Genomic DNA, 22,224 nt, shown 5'->3' with positions numbered 1-22,224 from the left:
CATCATGCTTTCTGGACACACCTTCAAAACTATACCTGAGGTCATTTGCTTAAAAACTGCATCACTACTTGCCATCATCATCATGGTAAACTTGCACATAGACAAAACCAACTATGATATAGCAATTAATGCAAAGGAGAAAGACACATCTTTTCTTCCCATAGGCCTCCATCACTACCAGAAGACAATGTCAATCAATCACAGAGGCAGCAGACACCTGAAGAACAGAGCAAGCCTCCAAGGCAAGAGAGGTAGCTGTTTAAATGCATCCATCTCATGAAGAAAATTTTAGAAATGCAGCATAGTAACAAACACTAGAACGTCCAGTGCACATTGTATGACGTGTTTTATAGTTTGCAGTTTTTAGTATAAAGTTTCTGAATCTTTTTCAAGCAAAAATACCAAATGTTACTAAGTTCCAACTTCTCAACTGTGCAGATTTCCTGCTTTTCTTCATCTTGTTTTATGTGAACATAAACTAAAAATCTTTGGGATCTGGACTGACAAAGCAAGCAATTTTCACTATTTTCTGGCATTTTGACCTAAAACTTAAAGGATTGATGTCAGAATAATTCAAAGTGAAAATAATCAATAGTTGCCATTGCCATTTATGAACAAAACAACTGAAACAACTACATAAAAGCCCCAGCAACTTTTTTATTTCACATCTCCCAAACTACTACGAAAGTATGAGTGATAATATATCAGTTGTGAATGATCAGCAGCACTTTTCTTCTAATTTGTGGGTTAGAAAGGGAATATAACATGCTGAATCCATCATTATAACTACATACCTCATGTCTGATATAGCATTTTGATGGACATTATCACAATGGAAGAGTTTGATCACTCATAATAACGGCACAAAGCATTAACCTTGTCGACTAGGGGGATGCATTAACATAGTGCCAAATTAATTTAGCCTTCACTGTAACACAGCAGGGTAGCGTTAGTGTAACGGCAGAGAAACTTGGATTCAGGACACTCTGAACTCAAGGCATGCACTGCTGATGTGTCTTTTAGCAAAGCCTTTTTTCCTGCATGTGTTTTTCTTTCTTTTACACATTTGATCAATACTTAAAAAAACCCAAACAAACAGCAATGTGTGCATAAAGAAGGAATTTCCTGGCTGCTTTTTGTATCAAATGTCAAGTGCTGAAATTCAGAGCCCAAATACAGATTTCGGCTTGATTTGGTTACTATGGTAGTAATCCTGTGAATTATCACTAAATTAAATACCTATATTCATTCGTTTTGCCACTAGATGGCAGTCTGGTGCTTCTACTATGATACTATGATAGAGCAGCAGTGGTTTTTACATTTTAACATTTCCACATTTGCAGTATTTAAACTCATGCATCATTGCTGCAGTTTCATGCCAGAAAATACATATGGCTCTCCAGAAATACCTACTATTGGAAAACTATGACATACGTTACTCAAAGTTCAGACAAAGGTCTGCAGGGTTTATGTTACTTTTCACCCTTCCAAGATTTCTGGCAGCTTCTCCACAACACTACAGAATGGCAATGGTATCTGTTGCATAAAAAGTCAAGGGTTGCCAGATCTGATAAGCATCACAGTAAATAATAAGCTCTTTGCGTCACACCTTCTCTCCATTAAGTAGAGAAAAAACAATGTAGAGGATGATGAAAAGTGAAAATGCCCGCAATCAGGCAGAGTGTGAGAAAAGGTTTCCTGCCCTCACCACGCCCTCTCAGACAGCCTCTCGTCACCAAATACATTTCAGCCTAAATGTACAGACGGAGCAGACAGAGAGGATGTGCCAAGGAAAAGCTGCTGTATTGGGAGACACACTGCTATATGGAGATGGAGGTGAAAGAGAGGGAGATGGGCGATACAGAGCCTGGTGCAATCATTTACATAAACATAACAAGTGTGGGAAGAAGCAGGAGGTTAATTGTGACATAATGCTCTGCAAGTTATGCAAATCAAAGTTTGAAATATTGTCCGTCAGATCCTCATTTTTATTGTATATTGTTTCAAATCCAGTAAAAGTCTTATTCAAATTATCCTCCCCCGAGTCCCTATAATCATTTTTTGGCAGCTGCTTTGATATTGAATTGATTGTTCTTATTTCACTGTTGTTGTTTTTTCGGTTTCTTTTGACTCCTTCAAATTTATGCTTTTCTTTCTATGTTACCTGTCAGTTACAGAGAATATTTCAAGACTTTAGTGAACACTTTTGAAGGCAATCCACTGTAGCCTGGTGTCTTATATCTAATATTTCTACAAGAGCCACAGGGCAATCTGACATCCTCAATTGGAGTGCATCAGACTCAGGCATGAACAGAAGAAAAGGTGATATTCAGATATTCATCATTTGAGATGATACTTTTTAGAACAGCCTGACAGAAAAAAATCACGCTGACAAAGTCAATGTCTTTTTTTAAATCCACCACTTAGGACGCACTTTAATAGACTTGCTTTTAAGCACTTCTTCCCTTCGTATTTAATTCTGTAGTTTGCTCTAAGCTTTGTGTCTCACTCTCTGTAAAGCACTTTGTTAACTCTGTTTTTAGAGAAGTGCTATATAAAGAAAGTTTATTATTATTCAGGGTCATGGGGGGCTGGATCGTTTCCCAGGATGCATTAGGCACAAGGCAAAGTCTCTAAACACATTGCCAGTCTACAGATGGACAGTCACCCAAATTTACACCTATTGGCAGTTTGAGTTTTCAATATGACCAGAAAATAAAGGACTCTAGGCTCCATGTGGTGTGTTTCACCCAAAACATTGGTTGCTCACACTAAAACATGGCAATATCGTCTTCTGAAATCAAGAAAGTTTAAAGAAGTAGTTCAACATTTTGGAAAATACCCTTTATTTCCTCTCTAGCCAAGAGTTGGGTGAGAAGACCGAAACGATTTTTATATCTGTAAGATGAATATGAAGATACACCCGGCAGCTGGTGATCGTAGTTTTGCATAAAGACTGGAAACAAGGGGATAGCCTGACTGAAGTAAAGACCCAGTGGACAACAATTGGAATATCCTTATATAGGTGTGTGCTAATAATTTCACTTTGGATTGCTTTGAGGGCCAATACAAAGCAGCATTTACTTAGAACATGCAAAATTTGCAATTTTTATGTTGCTTTACTGTTTATTTAGCTGGTTAGCACGATGAAATTGCGGTTAGCATGTTCTGCGCCTAATGTCACTAGTAGAACCTATTGCAGACCCACACACTGGAGCAATGTTGGCATATCTAATATTGGGAGACAGTCAAGAGAAACTGTGTGAATGTTAAGCCTCATTTGAAACCAGTTGCAGGGTGGATGTGGAAAACTACTGCATACTACAACACAAGGTTAGCTGGCTTTGCTGTTACAGGAAAGCCTCCTCGGGAGTCTGCCACATCACTATGTGTGTCTACTGCTGTTGTATGTAAATGTACTTGATAGACATGCTACAACTGTACTTGTATAATATATTTTGTTTGTTTTTTTTACAATTTCTTTTGTGTTTTGAGTGGCGTATCCCTTTTATTTTTGTAATCCCATGACAGAATACCGTAATTGTAAAAAACAAAAAATTTAAAAATCTTAAAAAATGCTGTTAAGCTAAAGGCCTGCTGACTCCAGCTTTATGCTAAAACATCTGTTTTTCTACCTCATGAGAAATGGGTTGGCATAAATGTCTGGATTGTAAAAGGAAACCTATGCAGAGTGAAAAAACAGTGATGTAGGGTCAAAACAATGACAGATGGACGATGACCAACAAATTACAAAATGTTTACCATCAGCAAGACAATTACTTTGCTTATCCTGCACAACCAGACAACCACATCACTAAAAAATAAACTATCCACCTGATGTTGAAGTTTGCTGACGAATCTATGACAGTTCTGACCTTCTTCCTTCTCAATGGAGAGCTGAGCTCCAGTTCCAACACTGACCTCGCTACTCCCACGGCTAAGCAGTCTGGTCTGGCCTGGACCTCCTCCCTTCCCAGCCTCCACTATACTCCCCCGGGCATCAGGCCACGACCACAGGGAACGTCTCTCATCCTTTCTCTCTCAACCTACTCACTGTCTGCCCTCTGTCCTCCATCTGTACCAAGATGAGTAATTCTGTTTTTAGGAGCTGTATATACCCAGTTACTGGGAAGTAATTTTTATGGTGCTCGGAGCTGTGCTGGATCGATCACACAGTGACCTTGACTAGTTGTTCTTAAGACGCCTACAGGAATGCAAGGACTATGAGGCACAAAAACAACAGGTCAGACAGGAGGGAGAGCAAAACAAAATATACAGAAGATAAGTTCAAAATCTTAAAATCCAGTCATGCTAACACTCCTCAGTAAACAGCAACTTTGACTGTTGATGGTGACGAGAGAAATGCTAAAACAAAGAGAAACAAGAACAACATGAAAGTCAAATGACAGATTGATGAATAGGCAGTGAGATAACCACACAAAAGATTAGCTTCATACTTTCCCTGGGATGGCGTTAGTTTAGTGATTTCATTACTACGTGCTCATTCTTCTGTGAAAAGGGAAAATAATCACAGACAGCATGATTGAGCATGAGGGTGAGGAAAATACGGCCAGATTAAAACTGATGTTATGATAATACAAATGAAAAACAGTATTTACATTATTATCCAAACAGAGGAGAAGTTACTGGAAGGTCTGCTATTTCTGGGGCCCTCTTGCGGCAAATATCTCAAAGAGGATATTTCTGCTCGGCATGCGAGGGCCTCACTGACCCTGAAACACATTACTCCTCCACCCTCCCCACATCCCTCTACTGTCTCTTACTTTAATGGCCTCTCATTTCTGTAGGATGTGGTGTTATGTTGCGATAGATGGTCAGTCTCAGCCTAATTGAGTTTATCTGTGATGACTCATACTGGAGGGGAACTCTTCATTTCGGGACAGGACTGTGGGAATGGGCATTTGGATCCCAAGGGTGATGGTAAAATCAGGAAATTTCTCAATAAGCAGCTCCTGTTAAGCTGTAACACTGACAACAGCAGCCCATTCAGAAGTTCTCCATGGCCTTGAGATGAAGCAAACAGCAGACTTGGAGATGCTGTCTTGCTCTGATCTCTTCCAGTCACTTCCATCGCTCTACCGATGCTGTGCCAAAGACGAGACGTGTGCCTCCTCCAAAAAAGGCAGAAACATTTAGGCAGGGGTGCACATCCTTAACCCGGCCCATCCTGTCCCTTGCAGGTCTGTTCAACAAAGACCAGACACGTTGAATTTCTACCTCGCAGTGTCTGCTTTATAACAAGCCACTGTGTTGTAGCTGCACTCACAGCACTGAGGATGCAGCTTAGAAGAAAGGCCTCCACTTAACATACTGTACCCAGCAGTGTTTACAGAGGCCTTTCACTGCAATGCACATCTCATCTCTGATGGATGATGATGACTGAGGCTGGGCTCTTGTGCCAGTTTGCATTACACATACTCAGACACACACACAAGTGTTACATTCCTTAATGAAGCAACTGTCACCAGAAAGTTCCATGACTCGTTATGATATTCTTGTATTGTGCAGAAAACGATCAGATACATCTTCCTTGCACCATATCAAAAGCAGAACTAGGTCCCTAGGCAGTAGAAACCTATTTTCTCCATACTTTAGTGTATGGCCCATAGACCATGGCATCATTTGTCATGGCAAGGTGTTGAAATAAAGTTTAGCGGGGGCTGCCCTAGTAGCTCACCTGGTAATGTGTGCTATATATTTAGAGCCCTTACTTACTGCATTTGCGACCCTCTCTCCCCCCATCTTTCCTGTCTCTCTCCAAGTGTCAATATGTAATAAGGCAGAAATGCTGGAAAAACTATCGTTTCAAAAATGAAAGTTCATGTTGTTGAAGTTGAAATCTTTTTCTTTTTGTTAATCAGGCAGCTCACTAGCAGTTAACCACCAGGCCACACCAAAATCTGACTGTTGAAAAGTGAACTGCCATCCTTACCTGGCGAACTAGGCTGTTGGTTGTGGTGTCGGAGGAGGTGCTGCCATCTGAACCTTTAAATCGACCTTTTCTTCGAGCCCCTTTGCCATGGGACTACAGAGAGCCAAAAAGGAAAGAATGAACTCGTTACCAGCCTGTTCTAACACAATACATGCATGCCTATTGGTACACTGAAACTGTTCTTTTGTTGCCGTATTTTCCTCCTGTCCATTGATTTTAATTTGAGAGATAATGGACAAAATTACCAGTCCTACTTCTGTCTAAAAATGCATTAAATGAAGTGTTAATCTTTCAACAAGGACTGAAACTATTGATTACTTTCATCATCAATAGTTTGGTCAATAAAATGTAAAAAAAAAAAGACTACAAATTGTCCATCGCAGTTTCCTGACAGTCCCAAATGATCAAAGGTCTTGTTTTCTCTGACCAACATTCCCAAACGCAAAGATATTCAGTTTACAAGAATATAAAACAGAGCAGCCGCAATTACTCACAGTGGAGAAGCTGCAACCAGAGAATTTTTTTTTTTGAAAAATGATGTGAACAAGAAGTTGCAACATTTAGTCAATTAATTAATTGATTGATCATGCCTCTCTCTTTGTATTACCGCAGACAGTGTTTCCTTGCTGAGCTTTAGTGGAGGGATACTAATGCAGAGAGGGAATTTTATACAAAAAAACTTGAAAGGTGTTTTTAGTATAAAAGTGGACTGCTTTTCAGCTAAACCTTTAAAATTCTTTTTTTTCCACTGTGAATCTCTTACATTTTAATCGCATTAGGAAGGTATCAATTACAGCAAACAGAACTGTTTCACTTGACATATTGGTACTGTTTTGACACAGATTTGAAAAAATGTGAACCTATCCTTTTAGTGTAGGAATAGAGTCTGTCTGTAAACTCAATTAGTTAGGTTCAGCATTCAGTGTTTTATTTGAAGTGTAATATTATGACAGGTGTAATAAAAACGATGGTTATTATGTGGGTGGTCTCCATGCAAGCTGATATGGTGAAGGCTGGAAAAGTAATGGACTCAGCTCAAGTGATCATACAGCATGTGTTGCTAGCAGCAACTGAAAAACAGAAATTCATTTCAAATCTGCCTTTTATTCCAGCCCGATCCCCCAGGACATGTTAATCATGCATATAAAAAGAGAGAGAGAGAGAGAGAGAGAGAGAGAGAGAGAGAAAGAGAGAGAGAGATATTCTGACTGTTAGGAGCCAGTCATGTAGAACAGTTTGAGCTGCCCAGAGAGAGTCTGGACGAACAGGATGAGGTTTAATTAACCCCACTAAGCCAAATAGAACTATGTTTAAACAAATACACTTTGCTGCATGAGAAAGATAACGTATAATTCACCTGTAATATTTTACCTGGGGCTTTCTGACCAGCCTGTACTGACAGTGGCACAGTGATGGAAGTAACTTAGTACATCATTACTTAAGTACAGTTTGAAGTACTAATTGAAGTAATTTTACTCCACATTTCAGAGGGAAATATTGTACTTTCAATCGACTGCATTCATCTGACTGTTACAGTTACTTGCAGATAAGGATTTTTAATTCAGAAGATCTGACCAGTTACTGAAATAGGAGGTACGGTCATAACTATTAAATACCCAACAGTGCATACAATTAAAATTAGCTTTACTTTATTGCAAGTGCTCTTTACTACATTAAAGAGCACTTGCAATGTCAACACAGGGGAAAGTCTACATAACGTGTACTTTTTAATGAAGGACTTTTACTTGTAATGGTGTATTTCTATGAGGTGGCATCACTACTTTTACTTAAATATAGGATGCAAATACTTCCACTGGACTAATATGGTTTCGTGTGGAAATGTGAAAAGTCAAGCAGCCGGTCAAATGTTAAAACTTATCTGTTACTTTAAGTTTTGGTTTGTACAGTAGATTAAAACATTACACACTGGCTCACCAGACAAAAACATGTAGAGACACCAACCTTACTTACACCACCATGAAGTGACATTCAAACATAACACCGTCGACGACATTTTTGTTTAAAATCAGCCGTTAAATTAAAAAAAAAAAAACTGACACGCACGAGCCGCTGTCCTCGCGGTTTACGTAATCACAACTCAATTTAAGCTAGCAGCCACCAATCTGCGCGAGGAAGTAGCAGGTTCAGGGCAGGTGAGCTAAAGTTGACCTGTATCTTTAGCATGCTAACTTTCGTGAACTGTAACAGGCTGACACATGAAAAATGTCGGTGTTATTTAAATTTAATTAACTTACTAGTAATCTCGGATGTTCCAGCGAGTCCATGTGTTTGTCCAGAGGTGCTTCGACTCTTGTTTTTGGGGTAGTATTGACGACCATTACACCATTTGATAAAAGCAAAAACTCAACAGGACCTCTCGGCTTGGACAGACGCCCCGGCTGTGTCCAAGATGAAAGCTAAAGCGCATTTTTACCCAGTCGCCGGTCCCCCGTTTGACGAAACGAAGCGGGGCTGAGGTTGAGCTGGCACCGCCAATCTTCAAGTTTGAGACAGGGGCGTTAAAGGAGGAGCTTGAGCGGAAGAGGTCTGTGTAGCAGCTTTCCTCTAGTTCAGACGATTATCATGATGATTTGAATTCTCGGATATTATACCCTTCAGCATCACAGATCCTCCTCATCAGTGCCCTCCTACCTACAGTGGCTGAGAGCTCTCCAGCTCCATGCGCCCTCATCCAACGCCAACACCTCTGCCTCCCCACAGTACAAAAGGATGAGGATGAATAACAGCTTTCAAGCTGAAAATCTGTCTGAAAATATATGTATGTATGGTTTTTACAGCCTTTTTGCCTTTAAATGACCACACATTTGCAGTGCTGGAGTGTAACTATGTACATTTACAAAAGTACTGTACTTAAAATGTGAGGTACTTGTACTAAACTTGAGACTGTTCATTTCATGTCACTTTCTACTTCTAAGACACTACATGTCAGAGGGAAATATTGTACTTTTAACTTCACTACATTGCACACAAAGCATATAAGGAGCTTTTAAAATAACATGTGTTGTTGCAACTTATACAGCCCAACAGGGTATACAAGCACTTCAGACACAGTTTCAATGCAGGACATTTACTTGTATACTTTTACAGTGTGACATTAGTACTTGTACTATCTGAATACTTCCTCCATCACTGCAAATTTGTTGCAAGAATTTTCTGGAAACCATTAATTTTGATCAACTGAATGAACTGTATTCATTTTCGTACTGAGAGTAGATGGAGAACTGATTTGTAAAATTAACCTAATTCATTTTTTTGTCATTCAAGGAAATTTTAAGGCTCAAAGTGAGGCTGTTGCCAAATTATTATTATTTGTGGCTGATCACAGACCACTGGCTACAAGGCAGAAGAATATGATGCTGGAACACTAATGAGGCAAAAAGAAGGTAAGGGTGACAAGAAGATGGTCACTACTGCATGTACTGAACATGATTATTATCATTATTATTTTTTGACATTTCACAGTGGGAAAAACATTTTTACTTAGACACACAAATGGAACCATTGTTAATACTTGTAACATCTGTGGTTTTCCTATTAAACCTAGTCAAAATGTGAAAAATGTCTATAAGGAGTGAGAAAGGCTGAGAAAACAGGTGAGCAGGTCAGGTGATGGCTGGATCAGTGACACTGTGATGATAGTGATACAGGTATACTTTGACATTATTGTTGAGCCTGATTGATTTACAAATAACTGTAAGCAAATGGGGTCCTTTATGAATCAATGGATTTAAGTAGCGCTGCAACTATTTACTTTCATTATTGGTTGATCTGGATAGTTTTACTTTTACTATTAAGTGATTGTTTAGGCCATTAAATGTTGAAATGACTATTGAATGTCTTGTTTTCTACAACCAGCAGTCAAAAACTCAAAGATATTCTATTTACAATGATATAAAATAGAGAAAAGCGGCAAATCTTAACATTTGAGGGCCTTGAAGGAAATATTTCCTTTTTCTGTCAATCGATTAATCAACTCGTTGTTTCAGCTCTATATTTAAGAGTAGTTTCCTTGCAACAGTTTGCACCTATTCAGGTGAGTTCTCCATAGAGGTGATGGAAAGGTACAGACACATATAGATAGGAACGGCCACTTGGATATTTACAGACTGTACACAGTAGAATATCCACTGAATTGAGGCCATTCAAATCATATACTGCATCTGAAGTGAACCCCTTCCTCAGACCACCTTTTAACTATAGAGAGCTCTAAAGTTTTGTTATTCATTATTGCCCTCTAGTGGTTCTGTGTGCATTTGCATTTTAAAGGGCCACTCCACTGATTTCAGTCATCACAGTCAGTTTACATCTCAGTACCACTCAGCCTGTAAAAAAAGTGGCCTCTGTGGCCCTGGAGGGAGCTCTCTGAAGTCTGAAAAAAGAAAATCTACCCAGATGATGTCATAGCGATGTCATTAGAGTTTGTTATTCTTTGCTCAGAGGAAATCTTTAAGAGAAAGCCAGTGTTACAGACTGCATAAGTTTGATAATAAGGGCAGTAACCAGGCATGGATGGTCTTGTGTTGCAGTATATGGAAATGCAGGATCAAGTGTAACTAAATTGAAGGGGTACCCCTTTAAACTAGAGACTTAATGACACAAGAATTCCCAGCTGAGCAGCAGTTTATAGTACAGTTAATAAAGAAATTCACCTAAACTAAGGTTGTTGTTTTCCAAAAATTCTTTTATATATAGAAAATATTCTGTGAATACAACTAAAATGTCACAGTACCAGTACCTATGATTTGATCCCATGTGGTTTTGTGTAATAACAATAACAGGTGCAGTAGATTATTTTCAGTCAGACAGTCCTTCAGTCCTTTCAAATCAAAGGAAAAACACTTTTATATTTCCTGCTTTGTCTCTTAGCTTCTGCCATTGTTTCTGTGTGTTCTGCTGCCCTGGTGGCCCCAGAGCTGAACTCTGGCAGGTCTCTGATGAGCAAGCGAGGATACTCAGTGTTCACACCAGCGTGGTCCAGATAAAGAGCCCTTCCTTCCTCCATCCTGGCAGCAGTTGCCTTGAAAGATGCACACATGCCAAAAAATTCCTCTTTGGTGCAAAAGAGCAGATTTACACACACAAACCAGTAGGCCTGAAGCTTTCCTGGAAATGCCAAAGGGGTTGGCATTTCTAAAAAAAACAGCAAAAATGCTAGAACAGAGAAAATGCAATGGACTTCCTGCTATTGTTGGAGCATTACTCGGGAAGTCACAATAAATGGTGTCAGCTTTTTTTGACGTGATAGCCAAATAATCTCATGACACTGTCAATATAGCTGACTTTGCACTTTGATAGTGAGCTAAGAATGGCAAATCAACATAATCGCCATGCAGCTAATCCCCAGCACAAATAAGGCAAGTGCTTGACAGCTGTTTGTTCAAATTTTACAGAAGCATGTCGATGCTGAGAGCACCAGAATTTAATCACAGCAAGCTGATTAACAAGAGGGGAAATCTTCTCTTAAGCCCACTCATTCTTTCAATGTCACAAATCCAATTTCATGTACAAATAAGTTGATTTACTGTGTTTCATTTATCTCATTGTAATGATGAATTCATCACATTCTCTTCTTCCTCCACCTCTTTTTACAGGCCCACTCTGGCCAGTAAAGAGTGTGTGCGCCGTGTGGGCCGGATTGCTCCGGAGTTTCTGTCTTGTACAGCGAGCATTAGTCATCCAGGTTGGTGGATGAAGAGAACAAGTAGCCCAGGTGGGTGGAAGTGCCCTCATATTGGATCACAGAGAGGCCTCAAAAACAAAGAACAATGCCTCTGAGATGAGATGCTGAAAGAGAACAATGTTTGTCCAAACAAGGCGTCAAAAATAAATGTATTTTAGTGCAGCCTATGCCCTTCAAAGAGGGTATTAGTCCTTTCTTTCCACCTAGTGTAATAATTTCTCATTAAGCCAATCGGGTTTTGGATATTTTTAGGTTCAAATCAAGGTACTGCTCTATTTTAAAGATCTGTAATTTTCTAACAATTTCTTAGGAAGTTTCCTGGAAAGTGCGTGTTATTTGGTACATATAAGAGGGGAGAATGATAATTCCCTTGAAATGAAGGGGGTGTTGTAGAGAGAGACTAATGAAAGACAGAGTATAGAAGGGCAGATAAGTACATATTTTTAAATTTCTCCTTTATCCATCCTCCAGATTGTGGAAGGGAAATTTTATTACATTTAATGCATTGTATTTAATCAGAGTTAATTAACTGTAAGAGTACTAAATGAAAACTGTATGTCGTGTCCTCGTAATTGGTCCAAATTTCACTTTTCTTTTCATTAAACTTCTTGTAAATTACACGGCTGTAAAAGAGTTATTCTATCCAATGTATAAAACAAGACCCACATGGGCTGACTTTTTAAATTACACAAACCTCTCTCGGTATAAAGACACTGACATGAATACATATAAACTAAAACAAGTAGATTTACAAGTCTTTATATTTTGCTGGTCAGAAATTACTTCATGATGATGAGAATGATTTGAGTGTTTGAGGCAAACATAAATACTTCACGGAAATACAGAAAAACAAAAATGCACAGTTGTACCTGAAGTTTCCAAATACGGTCATTAGAGTTTTAACTAATTACTGTCCAGACATAGTCACCCAGTCATACCTAACATACAAAAATAAATCACGAATCATCAATAATGAAGTATAAAAAAGGGAGGATTCATACAGCTAACAAACATTTCTTACCCAGTGCAGAGACTACGACATCATAAATACTCACTCGTTGGCTTAACGACTTGTTAAAGCATCCTGATTGTGCACACTAGCACTTGTATGTGTACCGAGCAGAAGATGATGAACAAGTCAAAGAATTTTTTTTTAAAAAGCACTAGAAAACAAGTCAACCTTTGTTTCAGCTCGAGCCCATGTGGAGAGGCGCATCAAGTACGATGCATTTAGAATTTCAGTTCATGTTCAAAGAGTGCGAGGAGCAGGAGACAAGCCCAACCCATCAACAGACCGAGGTTCTGTAGGAAAAACATGAGACACGGTCGGTCGGTCTTCACTCGATTCATCTCAGGAAGCTGAGGAAAGGAAAGAAATGAAGAGCAAAACTATACTGTTAACAGTTTTGATAGAAATATATATATATTTTAAAGAAAAGCATTATTCTATATTTTTGTTATTGTCAAGAAATCTAGTGAAAAGGCCAAACCCAGTGATGTGGTAATCTATCTCTTAGTATTAAATAACAGCTTTCCAGCACTGCCCATGATGTATATTTATTCCTACTGAGAGTCTTTAAAAACAGGTCACTTTCCTAAAAAGGCTTAATTTCCAAAAAAGAATTTTAAGGAAATGTTACCCAAATAGGAGATGGATGTACTGTGTTATGGTGGGGCTGCTTTCAGGTGCACATTTGCACTTGCACAGTGCACTTTTGATGCTCTAGTGCAGAGGAGACGTACTCCTGCAGCTTCAGAGGGCTCATACTCCTTTAATAGATGGTATGGCTTCAAGGATTATTCAATTTTGCCTCTTTTTAAAATTTCTTTCAGCCAAGTTAGTATTTTAAATTTGGAGTGGCAGTAACCGGACATTTCAACCATTTATCTCTCTAACTGTTTGTTGGCTTTTTCAGACACTCTCAGTTATAATAATTGGAACTCCTGCAGCTCCTGGGGTGCAAGTACATCTGGTCAGGAATCACTGTTGTCGTGAGTTTTCACATCAGCTGGATGCTGTATATGGGATGGTTTTATGTTCCCATGTTCATAATGAAGGAGCATGGTACCTAGTGCAACGGCATGGCCCAATGGTGTGTTTTTAATAGTTTCTGTCAAAAAAGATCTTATGGCACAGAGGAATAATATTTTTTTTTCTTTTCATGGGATTTATTGACAATGAGAAAATCTCACCAGCGTCATCCTTTTAATAAGGCTCCCTTACCATTTCTACCAGTGACAAATAGAGGAAAATCCCAGCTGTAACAGCGAAGATCCACTGCTGCACTTCCATCTCTGAGGAAACCAGCAGTCCGATGTAGAGGCCCATGAAGGCTGTCAGAGCACTGAGAAAGTTCATTAGTACAGCAGTCTTCACTGAGAGTCCAGAGCTGAGCAACACTGCAAAGTCCCCTTCAAGACAGAAAGCAGAAGAAAGATAAGTCGTCAGTCAAGCTTAGCCAAAAACAAAAGTGCTCCCAAAGTAAGCACCGCGACCTCTCACCCATCTCGTGCGGGATCTCGTGGCACAGGATAGCCACGGTGGTCGCCATGCCGGTCTCAGCCGAAGAGGAGAAGGCCGCCCCGACAACCAGGCCATCGGCAAAGTTATGAAGGCTGTCTCCCACGATTACCATAACTGCCAGCAGAGGAACCCCTTGTCCTGGGAACACAAAGGGAGCCTGTGTTGCTACAGCTCATCCTCAGACCGTGACAATTAATCTGTCATGCCAGGCAACTAATTACAAAGTACATCACATTCAGCTGTGCTGTGCAGCTCGTAGTGACAGAGCTTACTCTGATGTGAAGGCCTCCTTGTGTCTGCAAGTTCAGGAGATACTTCTGTACACTCCAAGTCATCCACTGGCCCCTGCAGGATACAGATGATTAATCAAAGCACAGATTTATGAATTTTCTTAGCCTTTGATTTTAATTTGCAAAATTAAGAATGGCCAGACAAGGGGAGCTAAGACAAATTCACCAAAACAGGATATTTTTATGCAACAAGCGTTTGGAAAATAGGTCCCAAGCTGTAGTTTACAAAAACAGGCTCTCCACGTGACTGGCCTGTCTCCGTGTCCGAAATGTTCCAGTTCTGATGTATTCATCTGTACATGATTCAACACAAGCATGAAGTGCGTTCTGAATGATTCAATACTTCTCATTCTCCAACATCCTACATGCTCTGTTCCTTCACTCCCTCCTACACCACTCTTCGTCGCCTGTTATATAAGAACAGCGCAGGAAAATAGATTTATGTGAATTTTAGTCGTCTTTTTAAAATGTGAATATGGATTCAACAGATTCATACTTCATTCGATCTACACCATGTGTGCTGAGAGATTTCTTTGATCGATGGGTTGATCATTTTTTGACATTGTCACATCTGTTTTATGCTGTTGTATATAACAATTGTCCAAAAATGTGCTGTAATTGACTGGTTGCACTCCTGTCAACAGTGCCCTCTAGCAAAACACCACTGTTTATAACTAGTGCATGAGTGCTGTCTTGACGCGTGGGTGGTGGAGTTGTGAGGGAGTGAAGCATCAACAGGGAGACTAAAACATATTGACTTTAATAACTCCACAGTGGTACAACACATAAACACAATATTGACCCAATGTGTTGACTTAGATGCTTCTTGATTCTTGTTTTTTGGGAGTGAATTACAAATTTATGTGATGCTAAACTCTATTTATTGTTGTAATAATTGATAAATTGCTAGCTACGACAAGCCAACTGCACCTGAAATGCCTCTGACCAATCTAAGTTATAAAACATGGACACAACAGGATTTTCAAAATGTCATAAAAACTGAATACCAAGAAAGCAGAGAAATTGTAATAGGTGTCTAAATTCAATGGATAAATGGTTGAATTTAGTAGTGTAGTGTCATTTCAACTTGACCAAAAACTATTGTTAAACTACACTTCCAGGATTACTCCTTCTTGTATGCAAAATAACTGTAACAATATCCACTTTTAGATAAGTAAGAGTATTCAAACTCTTTAGAAAATAACAGGTGGGGTTGATGACGGGTACTTGGACGCATCTTACAGGGCTGTTATGGTAATTCAGACCAAAAAGGTTGGAAACCACTATTGTAGAAGCTCAACACCTCAATTAGATTTTTTTTTTCTCATTTAGGCACTTCATATATAGCACTGTTTTAATATTTTGCTGTTTAAGTTCCAGGAACTGCTTTGTCATGGTCCCTGTGTCTCCTCTGTCAAGTAAATAACAGGGGTGATGACTGGAATGTGGTTTTCCTGCCAAGAACACTAATAAAAACAGACTAGTTCAGTCTGGTGGGTGATGAGACTCACCAGCTGTATGGTGGAGATGGACTTGCCCCTCTGTGACTGACCATTGCAGTTGAGCTCCAAGGGAAGGTCACTAGAATGACCCTGCAAACAAAAGAAAGTCATGAGACCGACTTTGCAAAAGTTCAGACTTGGCGCAAACTTGCTTGTCCATGGAAAACTCTAAAAGTTCAACCTCTGGATAGATAAAGAAAATCAGCTCCAACTCCAGCACCTTCCCCTTGACACACTAGGCTTTGAGTGTTTTGTTGCTGTCTCATTTAATTGATAAGGGCTACAAGAAAGTACACTCTTACATGGCCATGAGAAGGAACCAAAAAGGAAAAGATCCTCTCAATGAGGAAAAAGCCATAGATCCCTGCGATCATGCCCAGAATCCGCCACAGATACTCCTTTCCCTCTGTGGAGTGTTTGTCATCATGGCTGTGTGTGTCATCATGGAGCCCAAGGATCTCCAGAGGAGACAAAGAGGGAAACAATTAGACACTTACTCCACAGTCAAAACAGAGCATCTTCATACACGTATGGTGCTTGACTCACTGTTACAGAGGATGGTGCAGTGGCTCTGTGTCCTATACCTGTGGTATGAGGTGCAGGAGGGCATCTCCTGAGAGGGTTCCCACTGCCAGGCCCACAAACAGCTGCAGGATGAGTGTGTAAGTTTCCTTGCAGGAGTTGAAGAAGATCAGACAGATACCGAGCATGGAGCCCACCGTGATGAGCAGGACAGCAGCCGTGCTGTAGCCGTACTCTGCAGGGAGGAGACAATTTTATTTTCTGCCCGGATATTAAGACTATAGATTCAAAAAAGGTATTTACAGCTCTTATTGATGTTCAGTTGATGAACTAAAATGAAACTATTGGAAATGGAAAAGTTCATCCTCAATTTAGTAAAACAAAGTCACATATCCAGAACAAATTGTACGATGTAGTGACTGTAGGCTGTAGAGGGAAACCACCATGTAAAATGTCTTACTCTCGAGAGCAGTGGGCAGAGATCCTTCTCTTTTCGGCTCTGCAGTCTCACAGGCATTGCCTAGCAACTGCTGAATGATGGCTGGGCAAATTTGTCTGAAGTGCTCCTTGGAAATTGGCAAATGAGGATTCAGAGCAAAAATATCCACCAGCTGATTGGCTGAAAAACATACCTGAATAGATTCAAAGGGAAACGGAAATTTGTGGATGAGTTGGAAGCTCTTAAAATCAAGCCTCACGGCACCTGCATGTATGTTTTCATGCTTCTTGTGATTCTCAGTGCAGAATTTTTTCTTTTAAATCAACGCCTCAGCCTCACCTGCGCCCAGTCCGGGCTTATTTCTCCAATTTCATGATTGCATCCATCCAGCGGACACCCAGTGATGCTCCGTCTCTTCCTGTTGTGAGTGTGTGCCGCTCCGTCCTGTCCTACTCCCAGCTCATGAAGCAGCTCCTCCAAGTCTAAGCAGAAAATCATGATATGCATCACGATACTGAGCACCAGGTCAGATTCAACCAAATGAACCTGGTGTTTTGTGAAAATACAACTTAATGCAGATGGCACTAAAGAAAAGTTCTCACAACAAACAACAGCTAAGATGATTGATCACTAATGGTTGTGACCAGTATGAACGTTCAATACCGCACTGAGATTTTGGATTGAACTTGCCTGTATTTAATAATAAATTTGACCGTTTTCACATAAAAGATGACTGTATTTTATTTTTAGCAGCATGGACAAGCAGCTGAAACAGTATTTAGAAGTCTCTCTTTTAAAAACCCAGACTAATGAAGATCTTTCAAGAGGGCTAGTGGCTCTTTCATGCGTGATGACTCATTCCTCCTATTCAGTGGCAGCGAGAGGAAACCCTTGAAATGATTTACTTAATTTACTTAAAGCTGCAGTAGGCAGCTCGAACACATACAATGCAAAACTTTTTTTCTCTCTCTGCTGCCTCTTGTCACTCTGCTAAGCCCCTCCCACCAAACCCACAAGTGTGAACTGCAGGAGAAGGAGTCGGTGAAACTCACGCCAACTCATCTTCTCAGAGATGCCCCTCCAATGCGTCAGAGCCCCAGGGCAGGGCACCCCAGGCTCCAAAAGCAGTAGCTGACATCCTTTCTGCCTCAAGCGATGAGGAGCGAGAAAAAGCGGGCGAGGAGGCTATATTATTGACTGTCACACTGACCTCTAATAACATGGAAAAGGAATGTGAAAGCCACTGTCCCCCCTCGCTCCTCGCTGTGTGTCATGATGCATCTTTGCCACTTGTTGATATAAGCTCCACGGCATCGAAAATAATGAGTCTGAAGCTCTGTGTGGAGCTGAGACATGTTTACATGCATGTTTTATACGCCATTGTGGGCAAAGGAGGTATTGTAAATTTATCGCAAGTTGCAGGATTTTCTGCCAGTGAATCCGGATTTCACTGTCAGAACTGACAAACATGCACATCTGCATTTGTGCAACAGCCAATACGAATGCTTTCTCACTGAAATGACCTGTGATTGGCCAAAGTTTCCTGCCATGGGCTAGATTTTCTAAAGAAAACAGAGCTAAGAAGAGCTGCAGATGTTCCCATCAATAATTCCTTAAATAAAAACAAATGTCAGTCTGTCTAAATGTGCTTAACATGCCAACTGTGCTCATGTACTTACCCATTATCTGCAGGTTACTTGTGCAATTTAGGGATTGAAAGATATAGTCTGTAAAGAAAGCAGGAGACGGGAGGTTCCGCCGTCTGAAGCAGTGGCCCTGCAGGATATGGCTGATGATGGCTGCAGCCAGTTTGGGCACAGAAGACTTGCCAGCACCTGGATTTTCTTGCACGTTAACATCCTCAAGGAGGCCAAGGGCATCAATACACTGTGGGATCAAAGATGAAATGATCATATCTGGATGTGTAACTGTCTGGACGGGATGGATCTCTCAGATAAAAATTCCTTACTTGCAAATCCGATGAGCTGTCTTGATTGGAGGGTTGGTAGTGCTGGTTGATGAGCTGCAGAATACTTTCTGTTTCACTGGATGATAGGTATTGGCTGTCCTCAGCTGGGTGAAGATTGATGAGGGCCAAAAGGTAGAACTGATAGTTCCCAAATGAGGAGGACGAAAGGGAGGAAGGAGAGGCAGCATTTGACACACACAGGTCTTGCAAGTTAATTATGTAGTACAGCAGAACAGTGGAGATCTGCTGGTAGTCCTCCTGAGTGAGGTAGGCCTTCCCATCATCCTCGAGCACTGAGAGAGCTACATCTGGTGTCAAGCACTGCAACAAGAGCAGAAACATGCAAAAAAAAGAAACATTTTAGGCAGATAGCAAGGACAGATAGTCACAAAATATCAGGTCATGTGCGTATTGACCGTAGAGTTACACGTCAGCATGTGATGGAAAAGAGCCCGCTTGACAAAAGGCCTGTTTTCTCAATGAATATACTGTACTCTGCTTCTCAGAAAAGCTTTGTGCTACTGTTTGTGCTTTGCCGAGGGGAATACATGCCCAATTAGGTCCACTCAGTAAAATATAGAGGCTTAGGAGAGCGAGCAAGGCACTATTCTTTGTTAGAGAGAGCAGACTTTTCGGCAGACAATGAGGAAAAGTAGAAAGTTGCTCTTCATTTTTCAATCTCACTTTCAAGGCTTGACACACACATAATCCTATTGTCAGCCCGCCTGCACAAACATGTGAAGTACCTCTAACGCCACTCTATGCAGTTTATTATGTCAAACTGAAGGTTGTCTAAAGCCGCTCAGCATGAATGCCCCATAGAGGTCAAGGACTTAAGCCTCCACATTCACTCACATTCCAGGCATAACAAGTACATTTCTTAAAATAGGCAGGCAGGAATGGTATGAATGCATAAAAAGAAATTTCCATATGGATGTAAAAGTAGCTCAGTTTATCATGTAGTGATATTTGTATGGTAACATTAAGACAGGTATCAGCCTTACCTTGTCACAGATGTCTTGCGAGGTGCCAATCCGCTCTGCACAGTGCACCGCCTGGAGGAGCTTGTTGATTAGGATCCCGGTGTGGTTCTTTTGCAGCTGTGGCGCGTCGTCGGTACCCAGGGGCAGATCCAAGGCCCTGAGAGCCTCCTGCAGGAACCCCGGCTCCTGTCCTTTCACCTCCAGCACCCTCCCCAGCAGACAAAGATGCAGCAGCAGCAGCAGCAGCAAGGTGGGAGCACTGCTCCTGAAGTGCATGTTCCTACCAAGGCCGTCCGACACCCTCAAGCTCCCAGGACTGGCTTAGGGCTTGATACAACAAGGAGATGATGGATAGAAAACACAAACAAGTCAATTCAAAGAGAAGTTTCTTTCAAGGTGAACAAGAAGGCAGGATGGAAAGCTTTTAGAAAAGAAGAGCTGTAGGAGGTGTGAATAATAGGTACGCTTGATCTGGTGGAAGACAGGAGGGCTCGGTGGGCACCCCTCAGCTAAACCAGCCCTTGCAGTGCCGAATGGTCAGCCAAAGCCTGGGCCCCTCAGTGCACAACAAAAGGATTAGTGCAGGCAAGTGAGAGAGCACAGGGGCAGAGGGGGAGACAGTACAGAAAATAATTAGTATTGAGGAAAACTAGAGAGAAGCTTTAATTAACGCAATGTAGAGGCTCACACAGACAGAGTTCCACATCTAACACAAAGTAGTGTTTAGAAAGTGCTGGTCAAATAGCACAAAGGTCACTGGAAATGCTACACCTCTTCAGTCTGTAGCTCAATTTAAGAAAGTCTGAATGTGTTCAAAAATGTCAGTTTTCATAATGGTATAAAAATCAAACCGGCTGCCTTATTTAGCAGCATCAATTGTTCAAGAACAAGACAGGAGCTGGTATGAGTGAAAGCATGCAGCGTGTTGACTACGAGCCCCAGAGCTGCCCCATACATAAAGCACCGGGGACGTTCAAATCAAAGGGTTTCTTATGCTGAATGATCTCTGAGTCATCACAGATCAAACATACAATGCAAAACATGGCAAGCCTGTTCGCAACACTTTCCAACATCCTCCCACACTGTGCACCCTGCAGGTCAAACCGACTGAGTAATGAGAGGACAAAAGCTGCAGTAATACCTCAGATAGAATAGATAAAGAAAGCTTAGCGGTTGAACCGGGCCTACCGTTCTCCCCTCTGCTCCTCTCAGCCGCTGTACCTAGGTTTGTTTTCCTCCTCCGGTTGAATAAACAGAAGATCCAGTGCTTGTTTGGGGATAATTCTTGGGCATTGGTGCTGCTGGTAAAACCCTCTTATGAGAAGTAAGAGTTGAGTAAGCTCCTGAGGATTAGCTGCGACTGCCTTAGAGGGCTGTGGTTGCCATGTAGAATGCTGCCTCATTTTCAACATTAGGTGATGGGGGTGGCCAGCCACTAGTAGGGGTGATTGAATGGCTGGTGCCTGACAGAGTAATAATTTTAAATGTTAAAAGTATGTGTTAATTATTTATGATTTTGAATAAAAATCACTTAGAAAAACGGAATTACAGATTACTTGATTGTTCTTCTAAGTTGGAATCTTTCTGCTCAAAACAATCTCACATACCAGCGGATCAAATGAATGTATTAAACGTCCTGCTGTTATTCCAAACAAAGCTGGTATGTACCTATATATCAGCAGCAATGCAGAGGATTTGCAGGAGGCAAAGTTTCTAGTCAAATGTGAATTAAGCTGTAGGATCACAGCCTGGTCATTAGAGAAGGAGTCTTGTGTCTGCTAGGATGCGTGAAATAAAGCAACAGTAACACAGAGAGATGATGCTCTCCTCCCTTAATCACTGAGATGAATGTCCTGTCACATGGCAAGTTCAAGTTGGCCAAACAACAGTTTCCAAAAGTTTCCACAGAGTTGTTGGCAGAAGTAGGCAGGAATCGAGCATCCCCATCTAGCACTTATTTAGCAGCTTGACAGGCAGTAATGACAGCTTTGAGAAAACGCATCAAAGCATCCTGTAATCACTCCTGGTATGACAAAATCAAAGAAAAACAAGGCTGATGTGCTTTGCCCAAGAATGTATCGAAGTGTTTGATTTGTACACTTTTTTTGTTAGGGTTGAAATACTTCCTTTATTTGACATTTATAGCCATGCTAGCGGCATCGCTCCAGGGATGAAAGTGTTGATCTGTCACTTGGTTGAAACAGTCGTGGTTCCCAGATGATGTGTCCTCATGACTTTTCTTGTAGCCGCGCCATGAGATTCACATTTCTGGTTCAGTGTGAAATATCTCAACAGCTACTGGAGAGATCACCACGAGATTTGGTACAAACATTCATGGTGA

The 22,224-nt window shown here is 40.8% G+C and overlaps 1 protein-coding gene across 2 annotated transcripts; it reads right to left on the bottom strand.

Moving 5' to 3' along the window:
- Positions 1-12,827: 12,827 nt before the first annotated feature.
- LOC121624183 (zinc transporter ZIP12-like) lies at positions 12,828-20,159 on the bottom strand. 2 transcript variants are annotated; one of them, XM_041961815.1, is made up of 12 exons: positions 19,905-20,159; positions 18,901-19,221; positions 18,611-18,818; positions 17,271-17,413; positions 16,953-17,124; positions 16,555-16,727; positions 16,273-16,428; positions 15,980-16,060; positions 14,451-14,523; positions 14,158-14,316; positions 13,879-14,066; positions 12,828-13,013 (listed from the first exon to the last, which is right to left on the bottom strand). In XM_041961815.1, exons 1-12 carry the CDS (start codon positions 20,157-20,159, stop codon positions 12,885-12,887), a joined length of 2,058 nt encoding a protein of 685 aa, XP_041817749.1. In that variant the 3' UTR covers positions 12,828-12,884. The 2 variants fall into 2 exon arrangements, with proteins under 2 accessions (XP_041817749.1, XP_041817750.1); XM_041961816.1 differs by lacking the exon at positions 15,980-16,060.
- Between the last annotated feature and the right edge of the window lie 2,065 nt (positions 20,160-22,224).

This window comes from Chelmon rostratus, chromosome 20 (genome assembly GCF_017976325.1).
Source record: "Chelmon rostratus isolate fCheRos1 chromosome 20, fCheRos1.pri, whole genome shotgun sequence".
In the NCBI taxonomy this organism is placed as follows: domain Eukaryota; kingdom Metazoa; phylum Chordata; class Actinopteri; order Chaetodontiformes; family Chaetodontidae; genus Chelmon; species Chelmon rostratus.
The sequence above is the reverse complement of the archived record's forward strand: the minus strand, read 5'-3'. Positions and strand labels throughout refer to the sequence as shown.

Bases quoted from the DNA above. Each gene is read 5' to 3' on its own strand.
- LOC121624183 (XM_041961815.1), bottom strand. From the start codon at position 20,159: ATGCACTTCAGGAGCAGTGCTCCCACCTTGCTGCTGCTGCTGCTGCTG. The intron at 16,728-16,952 runs GTAAGACATTTT...TCCTCCCTGCAG, and splicing joins TCTGCCCACTGCTCTCGAGA to AGTACGGCTACAGCACGGCT. The intron at 13,014-13,878 runs GTAAGGGAGCCT...TCCTTTCCTCAG, and splicing joins ATTTGTCACTGGTAGAAATG to CTTCCTGAGATGAATCGAGT.